This window comes from Ambystoma mexicanum, chromosome 9 (genome assembly GCF_040938575.1).
Source record: "Ambystoma mexicanum isolate Mex_15411 chromosome 9, UKY_AmexF1_1, whole genome shotgun sequence".
In the NCBI taxonomy this organism is placed as follows: Eukaryota; Metazoa; Chordata; class Amphibia; order Caudata; family Ambystomatidae; genus Ambystoma; species Ambystoma mexicanum.
Genome location: NC_090931.1, coordinates 706,050,377 through 706,067,223, shown reverse-complemented (window position 1 = coordinate 706,067,223; position 16,847 = coordinate 706,050,377). Strand labels below are relative to the sequence as shown.

Here is a 16,847-nt window from a genome sequence, read left to right as displayed (position 1 = left end):
TTACAATTATGTTTCAAATGATGTTTGGATCTTGCAAAAATGTCTTTCGTTCCCAGAGAAAAAACACTGGGCCCTGGGTGTTCTGCTCTGAATTACTTGTATTTATGAATAATTAAAAATGCTTATCTGCCAGAGTTCACTGTCGTTCAAAGAAAAGAAACATATCTTACTGCAAGGCCTTGAGCTGTTCCTGGGTTTGTGAGGCTCATTCCTGAAGCCAGCACGAATCCCCACTGCGGCTGGTGTTAGTGAGGCAAGTGTACTTGGCTGTAATTTTCTTGAAGCAAGGCTTTACACTGTGCCATTTGATAATGCATGATTTGATGAGTTATAGTGCTGTTAGGTTAATTCATGTGAGCATCTGCAAGCCTTTAAACCGAAATTCTTGTGTTTTGTAAATTCTGCATGACAGTACTGCTGCATTTGAGGCTAATGTAGCATGTAGGTTGCAGTGTTGGTGAAGTGGGTGTCTTTCAGCATTTGTCACCCATGGGTGCACTGGGCCTGGTGCAAAATGATGAGTGTGCTCATTATTCTTCCTGCTGTTCTTTCTGTTGATGAGCCTGGGGTGAGGGGGGCAGGAGTTTAATCTCGATTTTCCCTCTTCAGGCCTTTGGCTATGGTCCCTGACTACAGCTTTCAGCGTTGCTCACTGTATATTTTAAAACAGTGATGGGCTACTAGGCATGACTTTTAACCATGCACATTGGTATTTTGGAACACTAACTGATCACTGGCCTTATTCATGGCCAAGTCCACGGCCTAAATTATTATTAAATTAATTAAAATGTTCATGAGCTAACTTATAAATGATGTTATATCTAATGCCATTAGTGATGTAATCAGTTATACATGATGTAATTAGAGTTGTCACCGGTGATAGAATTTGTAATCTCATCAGTGTTCTCCTACACCATATAATTAGTGATGTCATCAGTGATGTGATCTATGATGTCATCATTGTGGTCATGGGCTGTGCAATAGGGGGCACAAAGTTAAGGTCACTTTAGCTGAATTTCCAGGGTTGTGACGTCCCTGCAACTAAACTTTTTTCCTTGAATTTCAATTTTTTTTAAAAATGGATTTCCCTAAAATGCCTGCAATTTAAGTTGGTTCCTTGAATTTCAAGGTTCTTTTTTTGTTATCAATGTATTTCTCACTTTAACCTCCCTGCAACTAAAGTGTTTTCTTTGAATATATACATGTAGGTATATCAATGATACTTGGGAGTGCAAGTACGCTTTAGTCCTGCAGGCTCCCTTTGCAAAAACAAAGCAACTTCCTTATTGTGGAAAGGCAGTCTTGGCAAAAATCTCACCACCGTTTGTGTCAGCAGAAAAAGGGACAGCAAACACATCTGGCAAAGACTGGCTTTTATTAGGAATAGGCATCAGTGTTTATAGGGGCTATTGAGTTTCCATGCCCATTTCTACTCCATACTCAAATGCCCACTTTACACAGATGTGACCCAGATATAGGGGGCCCTTCCTTGGAATTTCAAATGGGTGGGAGTTCCTTCCAAACAACACTTTCTAGAAAGCTTATCAGACAAGAAGCGGTTGGCTGACAAAAATCAAGTTAAATGTTTGTAGAATTGCAAGCTAGCTCTTACATTAAAAAAAATAATTTCTAGCTGTGTTCTTAACTTTATACAGATTCTAGTCACCAACAGCATAATAATTTGATTGGGCAAGTTGGCAATAATATGTAGTGAGAGTTCTAATGTGCACATGTATGGAAAATGCTTCACATATTCTGGCGGTTGCGTGCAGTCTAGGGGTATGTTCCATGAAATTAAAAAGACTGCATGAGCAGCCTGAAGCAAGCCTGCCTGCACAAGGCCTTCACATGTTATGGTTGTATACTAAAATATACATACAATGGTTCTCTCAAAAGCAAAGATCACACTTGTGATGAGTATCAAAATGAGTATCAAAATGGAGATAAAGGGAACAGACAAGCACATATTTTTAGTGTTTAGTGTTTGGCTGATTACAAATATATCTCCTACTGTAATGTTAAAATGAATTGTGTGCCAAAGATGCTGTATGTGCATCATGTGTGTGGGTGTTTGTGTGTGTGGTGTTTTGCGTTAGTGTCATAGTCGATATGTCCTTGCTAAGGAAAGACTAGTTGTGTGAGTGAATCATTGCTATTCTTCCTTGGGCGGCAGCGCGAATCACTGATTTTCATCTATGGCCTTAAAAAGAGTGCAGGAAATGTATACATTAAGGATATTTCTTGAAAAATATACATTTTGTCTTTCAATCCCATTAGAGTGAATTGTAGTTCAGTGTGTATTTCAGGATACAGCTGTCTGAATGTGTGTGTACAGAGAATATGTGCAAATAGTAAAATAGCGGGTTAATATATAGATGTGTTTTGCGCTCTAGTAGCATGACTCATTGTTTTTACAAAGCAAGCTGCTCCTTAGCAGTTTTATTGATTGAACCCCTTGGTCCATAAGGCCATGTTCAATTCTTTTCTGTGTCTTAGGCAGCTTTATTTGATCTTGAAAGGCAGCACCAACATGTTAGAGAATTGTGTGTCACATATTCTTTATTTTGTGGACCAGTTGCTCTAGCTATTTGTGTTTGCTTGGGTACAATAGCGTGTCATTTTCAGTGAGTAACTGGGATCTTTTCATTGAATTAAGAAGATTGAAATCGATGCTGTGCTCTACTCGGAGCCTATGGCGGTATACAATGAGGTGTTTTCCAGGACTTAGCTCTTGAGTAGAGGAACAGATTGGCTGTCTTAATTTATACTCTATGGAGTTTGAATGTTTTCTTCTTGGAAAGTCTGCCACCACTTGTGTTTCTGCAGTAGAGTTGAAGAAGTATCATTACCCTGACACGGTTTTCTTGGTGAGTTAACTGTAGTACAGGGATGATCTTATGGAGTAGGGTCATCTGCTGATGTCATCCTTTTTCTAACGCATTTATTTGCTGAGTGAGAAATAAAGGCAATAGTTTGGTGGATTCTCATATGTTGTGGGACCAGCAGAATTAAATCAGAGCATTCAAGCCTCCTCTGAGCAGGAGGAAGTCTGTTTCACAACCAGCTAGAATTAGGTAACATCTCTTTCTTCAGAAGAATACAATATGTGTTTTAGGCAGAGTGATCTGCCAAATTCTATCTCTCTAAATCTGACCTCCAACTACCACCCAAGTACCAGTTTTTGCTATCGTTATTATTATGGTGTTTGTTGTGTACAGCGCTTGCTTAAGGAAGCAATGGAGTACTTTACAAGCCATAAGGGGACGTACACAGCAGCAGTAGCATAGATACAAGGAAGCACGGGCTTACAACAGGCAGTAATCTAGCAGCAATTGATCTACAAGCAACCGGGGGAGGAAAGAGAGGGCATGAGATCACCCAGTCACAGGTTAGGTGTGGAGTGGAGAGTGTGTGGGCCTAGGTGTTAGGGAGGAGCTACTCCTTGAAGAGAAGGTGCTTGAAAACCTTCCTGAAAAGTAGGCATGAAGGGAAGAGTCTTGTGTTGAGAGGGATGATATTCCAGTGGCAGGGGGCATAAAAAGGGAAAGACTGACTTCTAGTTCTTTCCTTTATGGGCCAGCAGAGTTGAAGTCTGCACATATCGTTACTTCTGGTGGACCATAGGCCTTTAGAGATGATGATCTTCTCAGCAAAGTAGTTTGGGGACAATGGCCCTGTAGATGATGTAGCAGAATGTGTCAGGGTAGTCGCCAGAAGGCCTTCCAGCAGGGAATTGCGACGATCTAAGAAGGAGTTGATCAAAGCTTGCACAGCAGATCTAAATGTGTTTGGTGGGCTGAAGGGCTTTGCTTTCCACAGGAGGGATTGTAGGCACTTAGCCATGTTGTCTTCCTTGCTATGTGCTCCTGAAGCAGAGGTATCTGTCAATGTAGAACCAATGGTACCTGGTGCAGGTGGTCAGCCGGGGTGTGAAGCCCTTGAGGTTCCCAGTAAAGAGATAGGCATGCACATAAGGTTGTTTAATGCTGTTGGTCAGCAGTATGAATTTGGTCTTGGTGCGGTTAAGCTTCAGGTAAGCACTGAACATCCAAGAATGGATCAATTTTGGATTAACGCAAAAGTCTCTCAGTAAGTGATCATGTCTCTTTGCATTCCAATGTTTGATTTTTTCAAAACAATTTTCAAAATGGACCACAGACGACTCATCCATCCAGTTCTCAAAGTGCTACACTTTCTCTCTGTTGAAGATAGATGCCTATTTAAAGTACTTGTCTTAAAACACAAATACCTTTTTAGAATATGTCCATCCTACTAAGCTAATGTAACATTCTCCTGTGAACCTGCAGCCCATCTCCACTCTTCAACAGTGAATCTCCCCTTTCTAATCCTTATCTATGGGAATATAAATATGTGTAGTGCAAAGAACATTACTAGTGTATTATTTAACCCAATCCTCATCTTATTCTGAAATTATCATTCTATTAGGATGTTTGTGCATTGGAAACTGTGCATGTGCACAGCCACCCTTTAACTTAAAACCCTGCTAAATGTATCTTCTTGAAAAGGGAACATTATTCCGGACAGCTTTTGAACCCCGATGCAGTGCCTGATGTTGAAGCCAGTCTATCCTCACATCCCAAACTGGAAGCTATCTGAATCCGTACATATTGTTCAATGTCACACACATTTTACTATTAGGGTGTGTGTTGTGAAAAATGCAATGAGCATCAGGCCCAGTGTAAATTATGATTCAAGCACACAACTCTAGTATCACAGACTTATTTGTCGAAGATAAAAATCTCTGGACATTCTTATTTTCTCAAAATGCACTTTGATTTTCATGCCAATCGCATGGTTCCCAACACTGATGCCATGTGTCTCCTTAACCTTTATCATAGGGGTACTTCAAAAGAGTTCAATAGGAGGTTACCGACTGTCGATATTTTAATTGTAAACTTCTTTCAGAAACTAATGTAAATGGTAATTCTAGGTTTTGATAATGTGCTTTGCTCAGTAACACACATATAATGTACCTATCATGTTTTTTTAACATATGTTTGGGACACTTCATTAGACATTTCATTAGATATAAGGAGTGAATTGCTAGTTACCAATGGATTTGTTGTATTATCAGTAATATTATTTTTTTATCACATAAAAGCCGCAATAATCTCAATTTGTTGACGCTAATTTACAATGGTCATATCTTCAGTATGGAGTTGTTCAGAAAATATGGAAATTTTAATGCAAAGCAATTGTTTCCTGCAGATTCCCACATATTCGTGTTGTGGGAAAAATATGTCGTTTTCTGCAAGTTGTTGGTATGTATCTTTGATGTGTTTAAACAGGTTTGCCCCCCACTGTTCAATCTTCTTGTAACTGTGTGCTATGTGATTCTATGGATTAATAACTGAAGCAAATTATATTTTACTTGAACAAACATTTGAAATCCAATAGTTTTGACATTTGATTAAGCATTGAAAAGAAGGTTTGGGTGGAGCGAGGCAGAGGAGGCCAGCAAGAAGTGAGGGAGGGAGTAGGTGAGGCGTAGGTGAGGTGTGTAAATGAAAATACGAATGGCCCAAAGTGATAGAAAGAGGGGATATATCATAGGGAAACATAGAGATTGGTTGGAGTTATTGTACCTGTGCTGCATAGGTTTGCATTTAGCATGAAGGTTACAGGCTCTAGTTATAATATCAACAATCACTGGCAATCCCAACAGTTTGGGCTTTGGAGACATGGGAAAGGCAATTGCCAGGCACTATTGTAGTGGTATTAACTAGCCATTGATGGTAGCAGCTGTAAAAAGGTGTGAATACCTGGGCATATGATAGCAGTTCCTGGCAAATACCTAATACCTATACATAATCCACGACTATTGGCTTTGCCAGGCTTGTTCTTAACACCATATCAGTGAAGGACACACAAAGTGTTTTTATATCGAGTGGCAGAAGGCAGACCTGGCTACAACATTTCTATTACACCAGTAGTGAGTTTAGAACTCCAAGTAAGTTATTATCTAACAGAAGATTGCTTTGAAATAACACTGCCAGGCATGTCAAATACGAAGTTTGATGGTAAGGCTTGATTAATGTGAGCTCAAAGAGTTCCCATGAGGAGGTGTTTTGGGCAGTGAGGGGCAGGAACCTAAATGAGGAAACCAAACAAGAATGAGGTAATGAGGTTGTGTTGCTTACTTTTTAGAGAGCGTTTGCAAACTTAGCAAATTCGGATTTCTGACATATAACGCCTCTCAAATGTTGTTGTAGACCTATGGGAGTAGGAAGAAGTGCTTTGTCACCTGTGCATTCTTGTGCATGGCTCACCATGACATTGTGGACAGCTCACAAAATCTGACTACTGCGGAGTTAAAGGCGGGATTACAGTCCTTAAACACTTGCACAGGAACACAAGCCGCTGGCCTGGTCAAGTATATCAATATTTTGGTAACCATGACTTAAAATGCAGGGGGAATCATAATCAGGATGCTGTTCGAGGGTAATGTTAAAGTAATCTTGTCTAGGGTGATTGTTCCACTCATCTTGCTAGTGAGGTTGACTAAATGTATTGGCTAGAACAAAGAGTAATCTTGTGCTACCGTAAAGGAGTAGATAATAGATGTTGTTGCCATTTGCTCATGGAATGAGCATTATTGAGAAGGCAATTCGCCCTGAGGTTGCTTTGTTGCTTTCTACGTGATCTGGAGGATGGTGCTGTTGGGAATCCAGTGAGTGTTGGAGTTTATTCTGCAAGAGTCTATAAATGTTCATTTTAAGATTATTTGTCTTCCCATATTGAATAGCTATTTTGTTATGACTGTCATTTTATTATGTTACAGTGAATTATACCTGGCTCGTAGCTTACAGTACCTAATATTACTGGACACAAGTCCATCATGCCTCTTCTTCCCCTCCCGTACCATTTACCCTATGTTCTCCTCAAAAGTACCTCTATAAACGTCCAATCGTCCACTCCTGTCAGCTGTGTTGGCAAACTCAATACTCTCCTTTAAGGCAAGAATTGTTTCTTACAAACTTATCTGGTGAAAGCCTCCACCCTAATAGCACCCACGTGAGCACCTCTCAAATCCATCCCAGAACCGCGCACCATCTAAGTACATGCTTCGTCTGTTCAGGATATTGCCGTCACAATAAAATTCTGCTCTAATCGGAGCTCTCTTGAGTCCTACACTCATGCTTACAAATAACTTATCACATTTGAGAAAAACGAATCCTTACTTCAACAACCATATCCTCTCCCGCTCATCCAAATTGTTTTCCCCCTTTGTTTTTTAGTCATTATATTGTCTAGTTACTGTTTCCTATCACCTCCTCCCCAAACCTGCCCTTCCTTAGCATAGACTAAGATCTGGAGACACCCTGGCACTGTCGACAATATGCCACCTTTCAGACAAGGCCAGGTGCTGTGAGACCACTACGTAGTGATGGGTGCAGTATACATATTGCATACCAGAACAGAACATATTGGAAATACCGATTTTTGAACCAATGCTCAAATGTAATCAGGGCTTGAATATGTTTTATTCAGATTTCTAAGTTGAATAGTCTTTTTTCTTTTGTTTTTTTCAAAAAGAATCCAACCTGTAAATGTGAATTAAGATATGAAATAAAGTGATGATCAGAATACCAGGTATAATGGCAGCAATGGCAAGGCGTCATTACGTATCTTAAAACATCCTCAGTTGATCCCAGAGGTGTAGCTTGGATTGTCTAACAAGTGGGCCCTGAAGCTAACGTAGTTGGGCCCACCGCAGGGACATTAACATCTGTAAATTCCCACACCGTGCTGTTGAGGTGGCATTTACAGATTTTGGGTGGGCCTTGCCTGCTAAGGTCCTTCCCTGTCTACGCCTCTGGTTGGCCCCATGTGTGACCCTGTTTCTTGGTGCCCTTCTGTTTGTCAGCACCCAAAATAATGCGTTCCTGTCTGACTGCATACTGTTAGTAACCATGCAGATTCAGTGCTGTAGTATAGGCTTTTTACTAACAATGTAGTGACCCTTCACCTTTCCATGTGTAAAGAAAATCAGGACCAACCTGGGCACAAAGAAAGGGCGGGACCCATCACAATGAAGAATGGATGGAGTCGCACATATTCTTTCATGGACAGAGCAGCTGAGCCTGCTGAGTGTGCAGTTCTGGTGTGAGCGGGGGTATATAAGGGCAGGGCCTGCGAGCAGTGAGGAACCACTACCACCAGCCAACATGGGAAAGGTAAGAGCACACTTTTAGAGTTTCTCCGTCATCCAGAGCAAGTGCCCTACAAGAGCATCATTTTATTAGATATGATAAGTTGGTTTGTTTATGATACATAATTCAGCAAGAGGCGAATTTTAATATATACTTGCTGGCTAATGGCAAGGTTTATTTTATTGCATTTTGGCTTGTCATGCACATATGTGGTTGCAGAACCCTTAAATATTCATACTGCTCTTAAATGTCGAGCCTGTTAAGGAAAACTTGAACACGGTGGTGAAGACAGCTTTTTCTGATTGTGTGCATGGAGCGCTTAACATGAATGCACAAAATGGAACACGAATTCAAACATGTTTCTCTCTAAGCAAAAACGATGTACTTACATGAACTTTAAAAAAATTGAACTCAACCTGCTGTATTTTATTTACTATATTTCAATATAACCTTAAAAACTCAAAAAAGAAAACTTAGATCAGTGATATATAAAATGCTAAACCAAATCTTTTGCATGTATACAATTTCAATAAAAGCTGAAAAAAGAAAAAAAGAAAATCAGATCTAGAAAATAGCAATTGTTCTGTATTTTAAGACTTTTCAATCTGTTGCAAGTAATTGTGTCAACCACGACCATGAAAACAGGGCTAAATGCAAAGCAACTAATCTAAATGTTTCTTCCCTCTCTTGTAGATCACCTTCTACGAGGACCGGAATTTCGGCGGCCGCTGCTACGAGTGCAGTTCTGACTGCGTCGACCTGAACTCCTACTTCAGCCGCTGCAACTCCCTTCGAGTGCACAATGGCTGCTGGATGCTCTATGAGCACCCCAACTACATGGGCCACCAGGATTACCTGAGAAGGGGGGAGTACCCTGATTACCAGCGGTGGATGGGCTCCAATGACTCCATCCGCTCCTGCCGCATGATCCCAGAGGTAAGTGTTAATTTAATAGCTTCCAGGGCTTCCTGACAGAGGATTGTGTTTTGCACTCACTTCCAGCAAGCCAGCTGCATGTATGTATCACTGTACACATCTCACTGATTACTACTATTCATTGTAGAAATAGCCCGCTGATAAACCTTCCACAAGGCAAAAAGAGTACTTTTAATTGGCAAATAAGCACTTCAAAACGTTAAAGTATTTTGGCATATTTTCTTTGCACATTCCATTTTCCTGGCATACAGTGTGCATCATTCATGTTTATTGGTAACATTTAGAGGAGGGCTCATCTGGGCCTGCCTGCATCTGGCACGAGATGCCGAGATGCACACTAGTTTGGTTGGCATCAGACAGGGTCAGAGAAGCGCCCAATGTCTAACAGATATGGCAGGAGCGGGCAGTGCTTGCAGGGGTGGAACCTTAAAATGCTATTGCTGCTAACCGGACCTGCAGACAATGAGATAACAGGTGGAAGGAGGACTTGCAAATGTCCGCCCTTGTGTGTTCCCCTTTAAGGTAAATGCGACCTCACCCATCTACTGGATGCCCTAACAGTCCACACAAGAAGATGCATATAGACTGGAACATTCTAAAACACCTGCACTGAACAGTAATTTGAAACAGCTATTCAAATGTTGCAATCTGATGCAAGTCTGTGCAAAAAGGACGAGCATATTCGTCCTTGGCACTTAAGGGGTTAATACTACAGGCCTTCTCGCAAGCAAACAGCAAACAATCCCAGACTGCATGTGAGGCCCCTGGCAATCCACACAGAACTAAAGCTTTTGAACTTTACTTAGAAGCGCTTACCTTAGAAACACTGGCCAGCTTCATGTAGTCATTTTATGGAGTGCAAGAAATGCCCCATGTGGCCAACTGTGCACCTTTCAATATAAGATCAGTAACCATTCCGAACCACTGAGTACTCCATATAATAAGCCTTTTCTGACAGAGAATACTACAGTATGTCTAAGTGTATTTATTTGGTTGCTGGTAGTATGTAGGAGGATGTTTCGACAGCTACACAAAGGGAGAGGAACATCGATCATACAGCTATGCAAGAGCCAAGAACACCAACATATGACTGTCGGCTCTTCAGGAAGGGGAGTGACTTACACAAGACTCATCACAGGGCCCGACATACACTACACCATGGACTAACCTTCTCCGCCTCTTCCATATCTTTGGCAAGAGACAAAAGTTGATTTAGATTCACTACCTTATGCGTGTAAAGTAGAGAGGGGTCACAAATGAAAGAAAATCCCACAAATCAGCTTCCTTCCCTTACCGCTCAGAGTGAGCCGACCTAGATGTATGTACACTTAAACCTTTGCATTCTTTAACCCAAACAAAGGGCACTTCACCATGTGGTTATTGAAAAAATACACATATTTTAATATTTATCACAACATGTTATCAATTCAAATATACAATGTTAAAACTACACATCATTTTTTTCCAAACACATACTCAACCACATATCTTTGTGTGTACATATTTCTTCATTTCTACTAAAAGCATAGAAATATATGCTTAGAAAACCTTTTCTATGCCTTTCTATGGTGTATTCTCCTCTTAGAACCACCACTCTTATTTATGCCCTTCCCAATTTCTCCGGGCAAAAAGGACTGTGCGAACACTTTCACAAGAATGTGTTTCTAGAACCAACATAGAATTGTATCTTTAAGAATAGGCGAGGCAAATAATCCCTATTGCATATCCACAAAGATATGTGGTTGAGTATGTGTTTGGAACAAATTGATGTGTAGTTTTAACATTGTATATTTGAATTGATAACATGTTGTGATAAATATTAAAATATGTGTATTTTTTCGATAACCACATGGTGAAGTGCCCTTTGTATGGGTTAAAGAATGCAAATGATTAAGTGTACATACATCTAGGTCGGCTCACTCTGAGCGGTAAGGGAAGGAAGCTGATTTTATTTAATTTGTGTTTCATTATCCTCACCCACTCAGCCCCTAAAAAGAGGATTATTGTAGCTCACGTAAAACTTGAAGTAGAGAGGGGCTACAAAAATGTGAAGCCAGAAAATGGTTATGCATACTGGAGGTTACTTTGGATTATTATTAATCCTGTGATTCAGGAGCTAGGGTAGTACATTTAATGCCAATTTAGCATGCTCTTCACTCTTCTGTATGAGGTATCAATAGTCTAGGCAGGTATGACTCCGTTTGAACAGGTGGTATGTTTGTGGGACTGGGTAGAGTTTTCAATCATGGACAGCCGGTTATAGATTCTTTTTCTATCTTCATTTCATTTGTTGATGGAGCACAAACATGAATTTAAGACGCAGCCAACATTCCTAAACGTGTGCACAAGTGTGGGGTGGCACTTGCTGTGACCCAATCACCTGAGAAATGGGGCACATATAGCAATTTCCTGGTAGAGTTTAGATGCCCCAATGATTAGTTGATGGCTGTCATGTTGATGGTATTCAAATCACCATGCTCAGAATGTTGTGACATTATTTAGTCTGTAGAAAAACCAACAAAGCATTAGAGCTAGTTGGTGTTCTTCATCCAAGGCGTGGACACATTTCCTCTTGGCGTTGGCGAGTGTGGTCCCTGTTCCTTTGGTTGGCCTGAGGCCTGATTGACGGTTGTTAAGTCTTGTGTAGAGCTTTGCATATTTTTGAAGTTGTTGAGTCACTTCAGTTCTAACATTTTAAATGTATGTTATAAATTGGCTGTAGTGCAATAAATAATACCATGGGACTCTGGGAATTTATTCACACTGTTTGTGACAATTGAATACTTTCAGGTTTCAAGGAAAATGTTTAGGGTCTATAGGCATTAGTTTCAAAGCGGTGCCTGTTACACATATGAATTCAGTGCAACAAAAGCAAAACTGTAGATGACGCAGTACCACACTGAGAGGAGTTCTATCTGTTAAATGCCCACAATGGTATGCACACCACGCAGAGTGCGGCAGCACATAGAGTTAGAGTGGGTCATATGTGAGTAGAAGCAAGACTAATCTGATTTACCTATTATTGCAGTGAATGATGGGTCCTTGTGTGGGGGTACACATCCTGAAGCCACCTATTTCAAGTAGTGGGCCCATCTATCAAACTCCTCTCACCTTTCTCTCACCCCCATCAAAGGCAACACCATGGAGATAGCAGTTTTGATGCCACCCCAAAGGTAGTGCCATCCAATGCTGTCAGGGGTGTTGCTAGGTCTGGAAAAGACCCGGGGCTACGCTAATGTCAGAACTGTCGGGATTCGGGGCTAGCTAGCATTTTGGTTGTAGCTCCTGAGATTCTATCCGAGGCTACAACCAAAAGACCAGGGGCTATAGCCCCCTCATCCCCTCCCCCAGCCCTAGCAACACCTCTGAATGCTGTCATTTTGCTCTGGCATGGGGAATTAGATATTGGCATTATAGGCCACACCCAACATGGTCACAAGCACATGTGTCCTTGGTCCGACCAGGGGTCAATCGTGCACCCCCTCTATCAGGAAATGAGTTGCTGATTGAGTTTGAGAGTCCATTTTGATGGAACTCTGCACTACACAAATGAGCACTACCTGCAGCCGGCAAAGTGACAACATATTTAATTCATCAGCACATCTAGTGTGACATAAAATGGTTATTGCCTCTTGCAGAATATCATCAATAAGTAGGGCTCAATACCTGGCAAAAAGAAAATAATGGACCCTGAAGCATAAATAATAAGGCCCTTAGATGTCAGAACTTGTGGACTTCACCTAAAGTGCTGATATGTAAGGAAAAGAGGCTGGGTGGTTAATGCAACTGAATGATGCATTTAAAAGCATGTGTTCATCCTATTTTATTTATTCAATCTGTCAAAAGCTTTTAAATTATATTTACTTATTTTGTTTCCTATTATAGCATCGAGGCTTCTTCAGAATCAGGCTGTACGAGAGAGGTGATTTTGGGGGCCAGATGATGGACTTCACTGATGACTGCCCCAATGTTTACGACAGGTTCCACTTCAATGACATCCACTCCTGCAATGTGCAGGACGGGCACTGGATCTTCTATGAGGAGCCCAACTACAGAGGACGCCAGTACTACCTGAGACCTGGAAAGTACAAGGGATACAGTGACTGGGGAGCCATGAGCCCCAGGATTGGCTCCTTCAGACGTGTAGATTATATCTAAAGTCCCCAAAATGATTCCAATGTAACTTATTAAGAGCTTATCAATAAAGCATTTCTCACTAAGATGTGTTTTTGACTTCTAAAGTGTATAAATAAGAGATTGCAGGAAGCAGTTAACTGATAATGCAATGGTATATATGTTGGGTGTTAAGTAAAGAGGTCTGTGCACTGTGTGTATTAAGAGAGTTCTATGGTAAGGGTGGGCACTTTTCAATGCCCTTTGGTTTTCACACTTCTAAATATAAAATCAGTCTAGAACTGAAACAGAATCGTCTTCAAGATCGTTTTAATTTCCAATTTAGGAAACCACGTCCCAAAGCTAAATGTGTACTCTAGAAGCTCAATTACTTCAGAAAATTCTGTTGATACAATTCATTTTTTTGTTCAATATTTTGTATTGGCATAAAAGCAAAAGTACAGAACAGAACGTGGCTATGCACGCAATAAGCAGAAGCAGAAGCAGAAGCGATCATATGCATGCCAGATACAAATAACATCAAAAACATCCAAAAAGAAATCCCCTCTGCACCACCCTAAAATAATACATTTGGCGTGTTTAGGAGCATTTCATAAAAAATAAAGATAGCAGATTCACCACATCCAGGAATCCCAACCTTGGAGCAGTGGTGTACATGCGGTCTGCCCAACCATCCACAGAGTGAGTATCCCCCAGAGCCACTGAAACATTAATCCTAGCACTTCATCTGTGGCTCACCCCAGAGCTCAGACTCACCAGCATTTACCCCCTCTGCCCTCTTCCTTGCTGCACTTGTACGTTTTGAATACTCACAAGGCATAGTAGGTTGATCCTTTTTCCCTTTTTCCTCCAAATGCTTGTAAACATTGTGTTTTGTAATGTGTTTCACTCCCTTGTTCCCTCCCTTCGCCCTATGGGCGCTTTGAAACAGTATTTTACCTGCTGGACAAGCGCCTAACAAGCAAACAATAAATAAATAAATAATACCCCTACCTTTTACTGGTGAAGCCTTCACCCATCTCACAAAAACCCCTTGCTGTGTGGTGAGCATGCATCACCACATATGTCCAGCATATCCCATGCCATTCATCGCACATAAGTTGCCCTTGCTCCAGAATAGTGCTATATGGTACAACCCCACTTAAACAAATGTGTTGGCTGGATCCCGGAATATATTTGCTTGTGCTGTACCAGCGGTTTCACGGAAGCATGCACGTTCTGCAGCACAAGGTTTGGACAACAATGTCCACCATTTCCGCTGGGATGGCGGGACCGTCAACTTCCAGTCAAGAAGAATGGCTTTGCGGGGCTGACCAATACCCCTAAATATCCTATATGTTGAGACTGGCGTCCAAATGGGGCCACCCAGCCCGGGTCCTAGGGAATGTCTAGACATAGGAGCATTACCTCTGACTTGTCCCAATTGACACTGTATCCAGCTATGGTGCCATATTCTTGCAGAATGGTACAAATGTGGGGTGAGGACCTGGAATGCTGACGAATGTGCAGTAATATGTCATCGGCATAGAGGAAAACCTTATGCTCTTCAGTGTCCTTGTAGATATTGGACCAATCTTTATCAATCCACAATTTAGAAGCCAGGGGTTCTATCACCAAAACATAGAGAAGAGGCGACAAGGAGCCGCCTTGGTGAGTCCCGGTGTACATAGGGAAGGGGTCTGATGTAAGGCCATTGGTTACCACTGAAGCACATGGTTCACTGTAATGGAGCCGCACCATTTCCAGAAAGTACGCACAGAAACCAAATTCCTGGAGAACCGTGAACATGCAGTCCCAGTGCACTTTATTAAAAGCCTTTTTTCAGCATGAAGTGAAAGGACCACATATTCACAGTGTGATTCGCCTTCCACAATATACAGCAGGCACCGTAGGTTATCAGATGAGTGTCGGTTCAGAATAAAACCTGTCTGATCTTGATGAAGAAGACCTGGAAGCAATCGTTGCAGTCTACCCACCAGACATTTCAACAACCCCTTTGCAACTGTATTGATAAGCGAAATTGGGAGGTAAGAGCTGAAGAGTGTGGAATCCCGCCTATGGAAAATAACAATATTGGCTGTCATTAGAGATGGTGGAAGATAGTTTGAGACTATAGCCTCTCGGAACATTTGCCCTAGTCCCAGGGTCATTGTATCTAACATTAAGTTATATATATATATTGATTGGGAAACCATTAGGCCTGGCAGCTTTACCCGAAGCCAACCCCTGAATAGCTCTGGTGACCTCTTCATCAGTGTGAGGACCATTTAACAAGATAAGATCTTCTTGGGCGATCGTAGGAAGAGGTATCTCTCTGAGGAAGGGATGTACCAGACCCATATCTCTGTCGGGTGGGGCTGCATACGGATCTCGGTAGTATGCCATGAATCTTTGATTAATGGCATCATTGCCTGTCAATCTCGCCTGAATCAATTAGATGAGTTGTGACTGTTGTCTACCCTTAATGCCAAGAGTCATCATGCAAAGGGGCCTATCCCCCTCAGCAAAAAGGGCACATGCCCATTCGGAGCAGGCTTTTTGGGCTCGCAGTGTAGTGACATGTGACATTTCAGACCACAACTTGAGAATGGGGGAGTATACCTGAGGATCCTGGTAGGTCTTGTTGGTGCTTTCAGGTGTCTGTAGTTTCGTAGTCACCTTTTTGGACCAGAGAGTTTTCTTGTATGTCCAGCAAGAGATAAATTGCCCTCTAAGATATGCTTTATACGAATTCCAGCATCTGAGCGCGTTATATTTCCCTGATAAAGTATCTTGCCAGAATCTGTCAGAATCATGGACAATAGTTTCTAATATAGTGTGATATTGTAGTGCCATTAGGTTGAGACGACACAGTGTGATGCGCATTGCGCATTAGGACCGGGGCATGATTGTATATTGTCATAGGAGGAATCGTACCTTTATCTACCATACACACCGTAGTACATGGAAACAGCGAATTGTCAAAATGGGAACAGGGGAGTTGCTAGGTCTGGAAAAGACCCGGGGCTAAGCTGATGTCGGAACTGTTGGGACTGGGGGCTAGCTAGTATTTTGGCTGTAGCTCCTGAGATTCTATCCGGGGCTACAACCAAAAGATCAGGGGCTATAGCCCCCTTAGCCCCCCCCTAGCAACGCCCCTGAATGGGAATAGCATTGTTGATGATTAGAGTATAACGTGTAATCCCTGCGATATTCATGTAAATGTCTCAATACATCTACCAGTCAAAGATCTGGCATCAGTGTACAGAGAGTGTGAGCCTTCCTTGGGAGGGGGCTGCTCTATACCTGTGGAGTTATAGCTGTCTAGCTCAGTTGAAAGGGTGGCATTGAGGCCACTCCCCAAAGTGTGAGACGCCCCATATATGGTGCACACATAACAAACAAATGTGCATAGAACCCTGGGCAGTCTGTCGTGAGGCCATATATATATTGATAAGAGTAACGCATTGCTGAATAAGAAGCCCTTGCAAGTGAACAAAACGCCCCTCTTTTTCACTTTTGGTGGCGAGAACTGTGAAGGGAAACTGTTTGTGAACCAATATTTAAACCCCCCGTTGCCAGGATACAGAGAATGGACGGCCGTTCCGACCCACACCCTTTATA

At 41.7% G+C, this 16,847-nt stretch overlaps 1 protein-coding gene across 1 annotated transcript; it reads left to right on the top strand.

Moving 5' to 3' along the window:
• The first annotated feature begins 8,189 nt into the window (after positions 1–8,189).
• On the top strand, positions 8,190–13,268 carry LOC138489692 (gamma-crystallin M2-like). The gene is made up of 3 exons (XM_069617338.1): positions 8,190–8,198; positions 8,868–9,110; positions 12,996–13,268. Exons 1-3 carry the CDS (start codon positions 8,190–8,192, stop codon positions 13,266–13,268), a joined length of 525 nt encoding a protein of 174 aa, XP_069473439.1.
• The last annotated feature ends 3,579 nt before the right edge of the window (positions 13,269–16,847 follow it).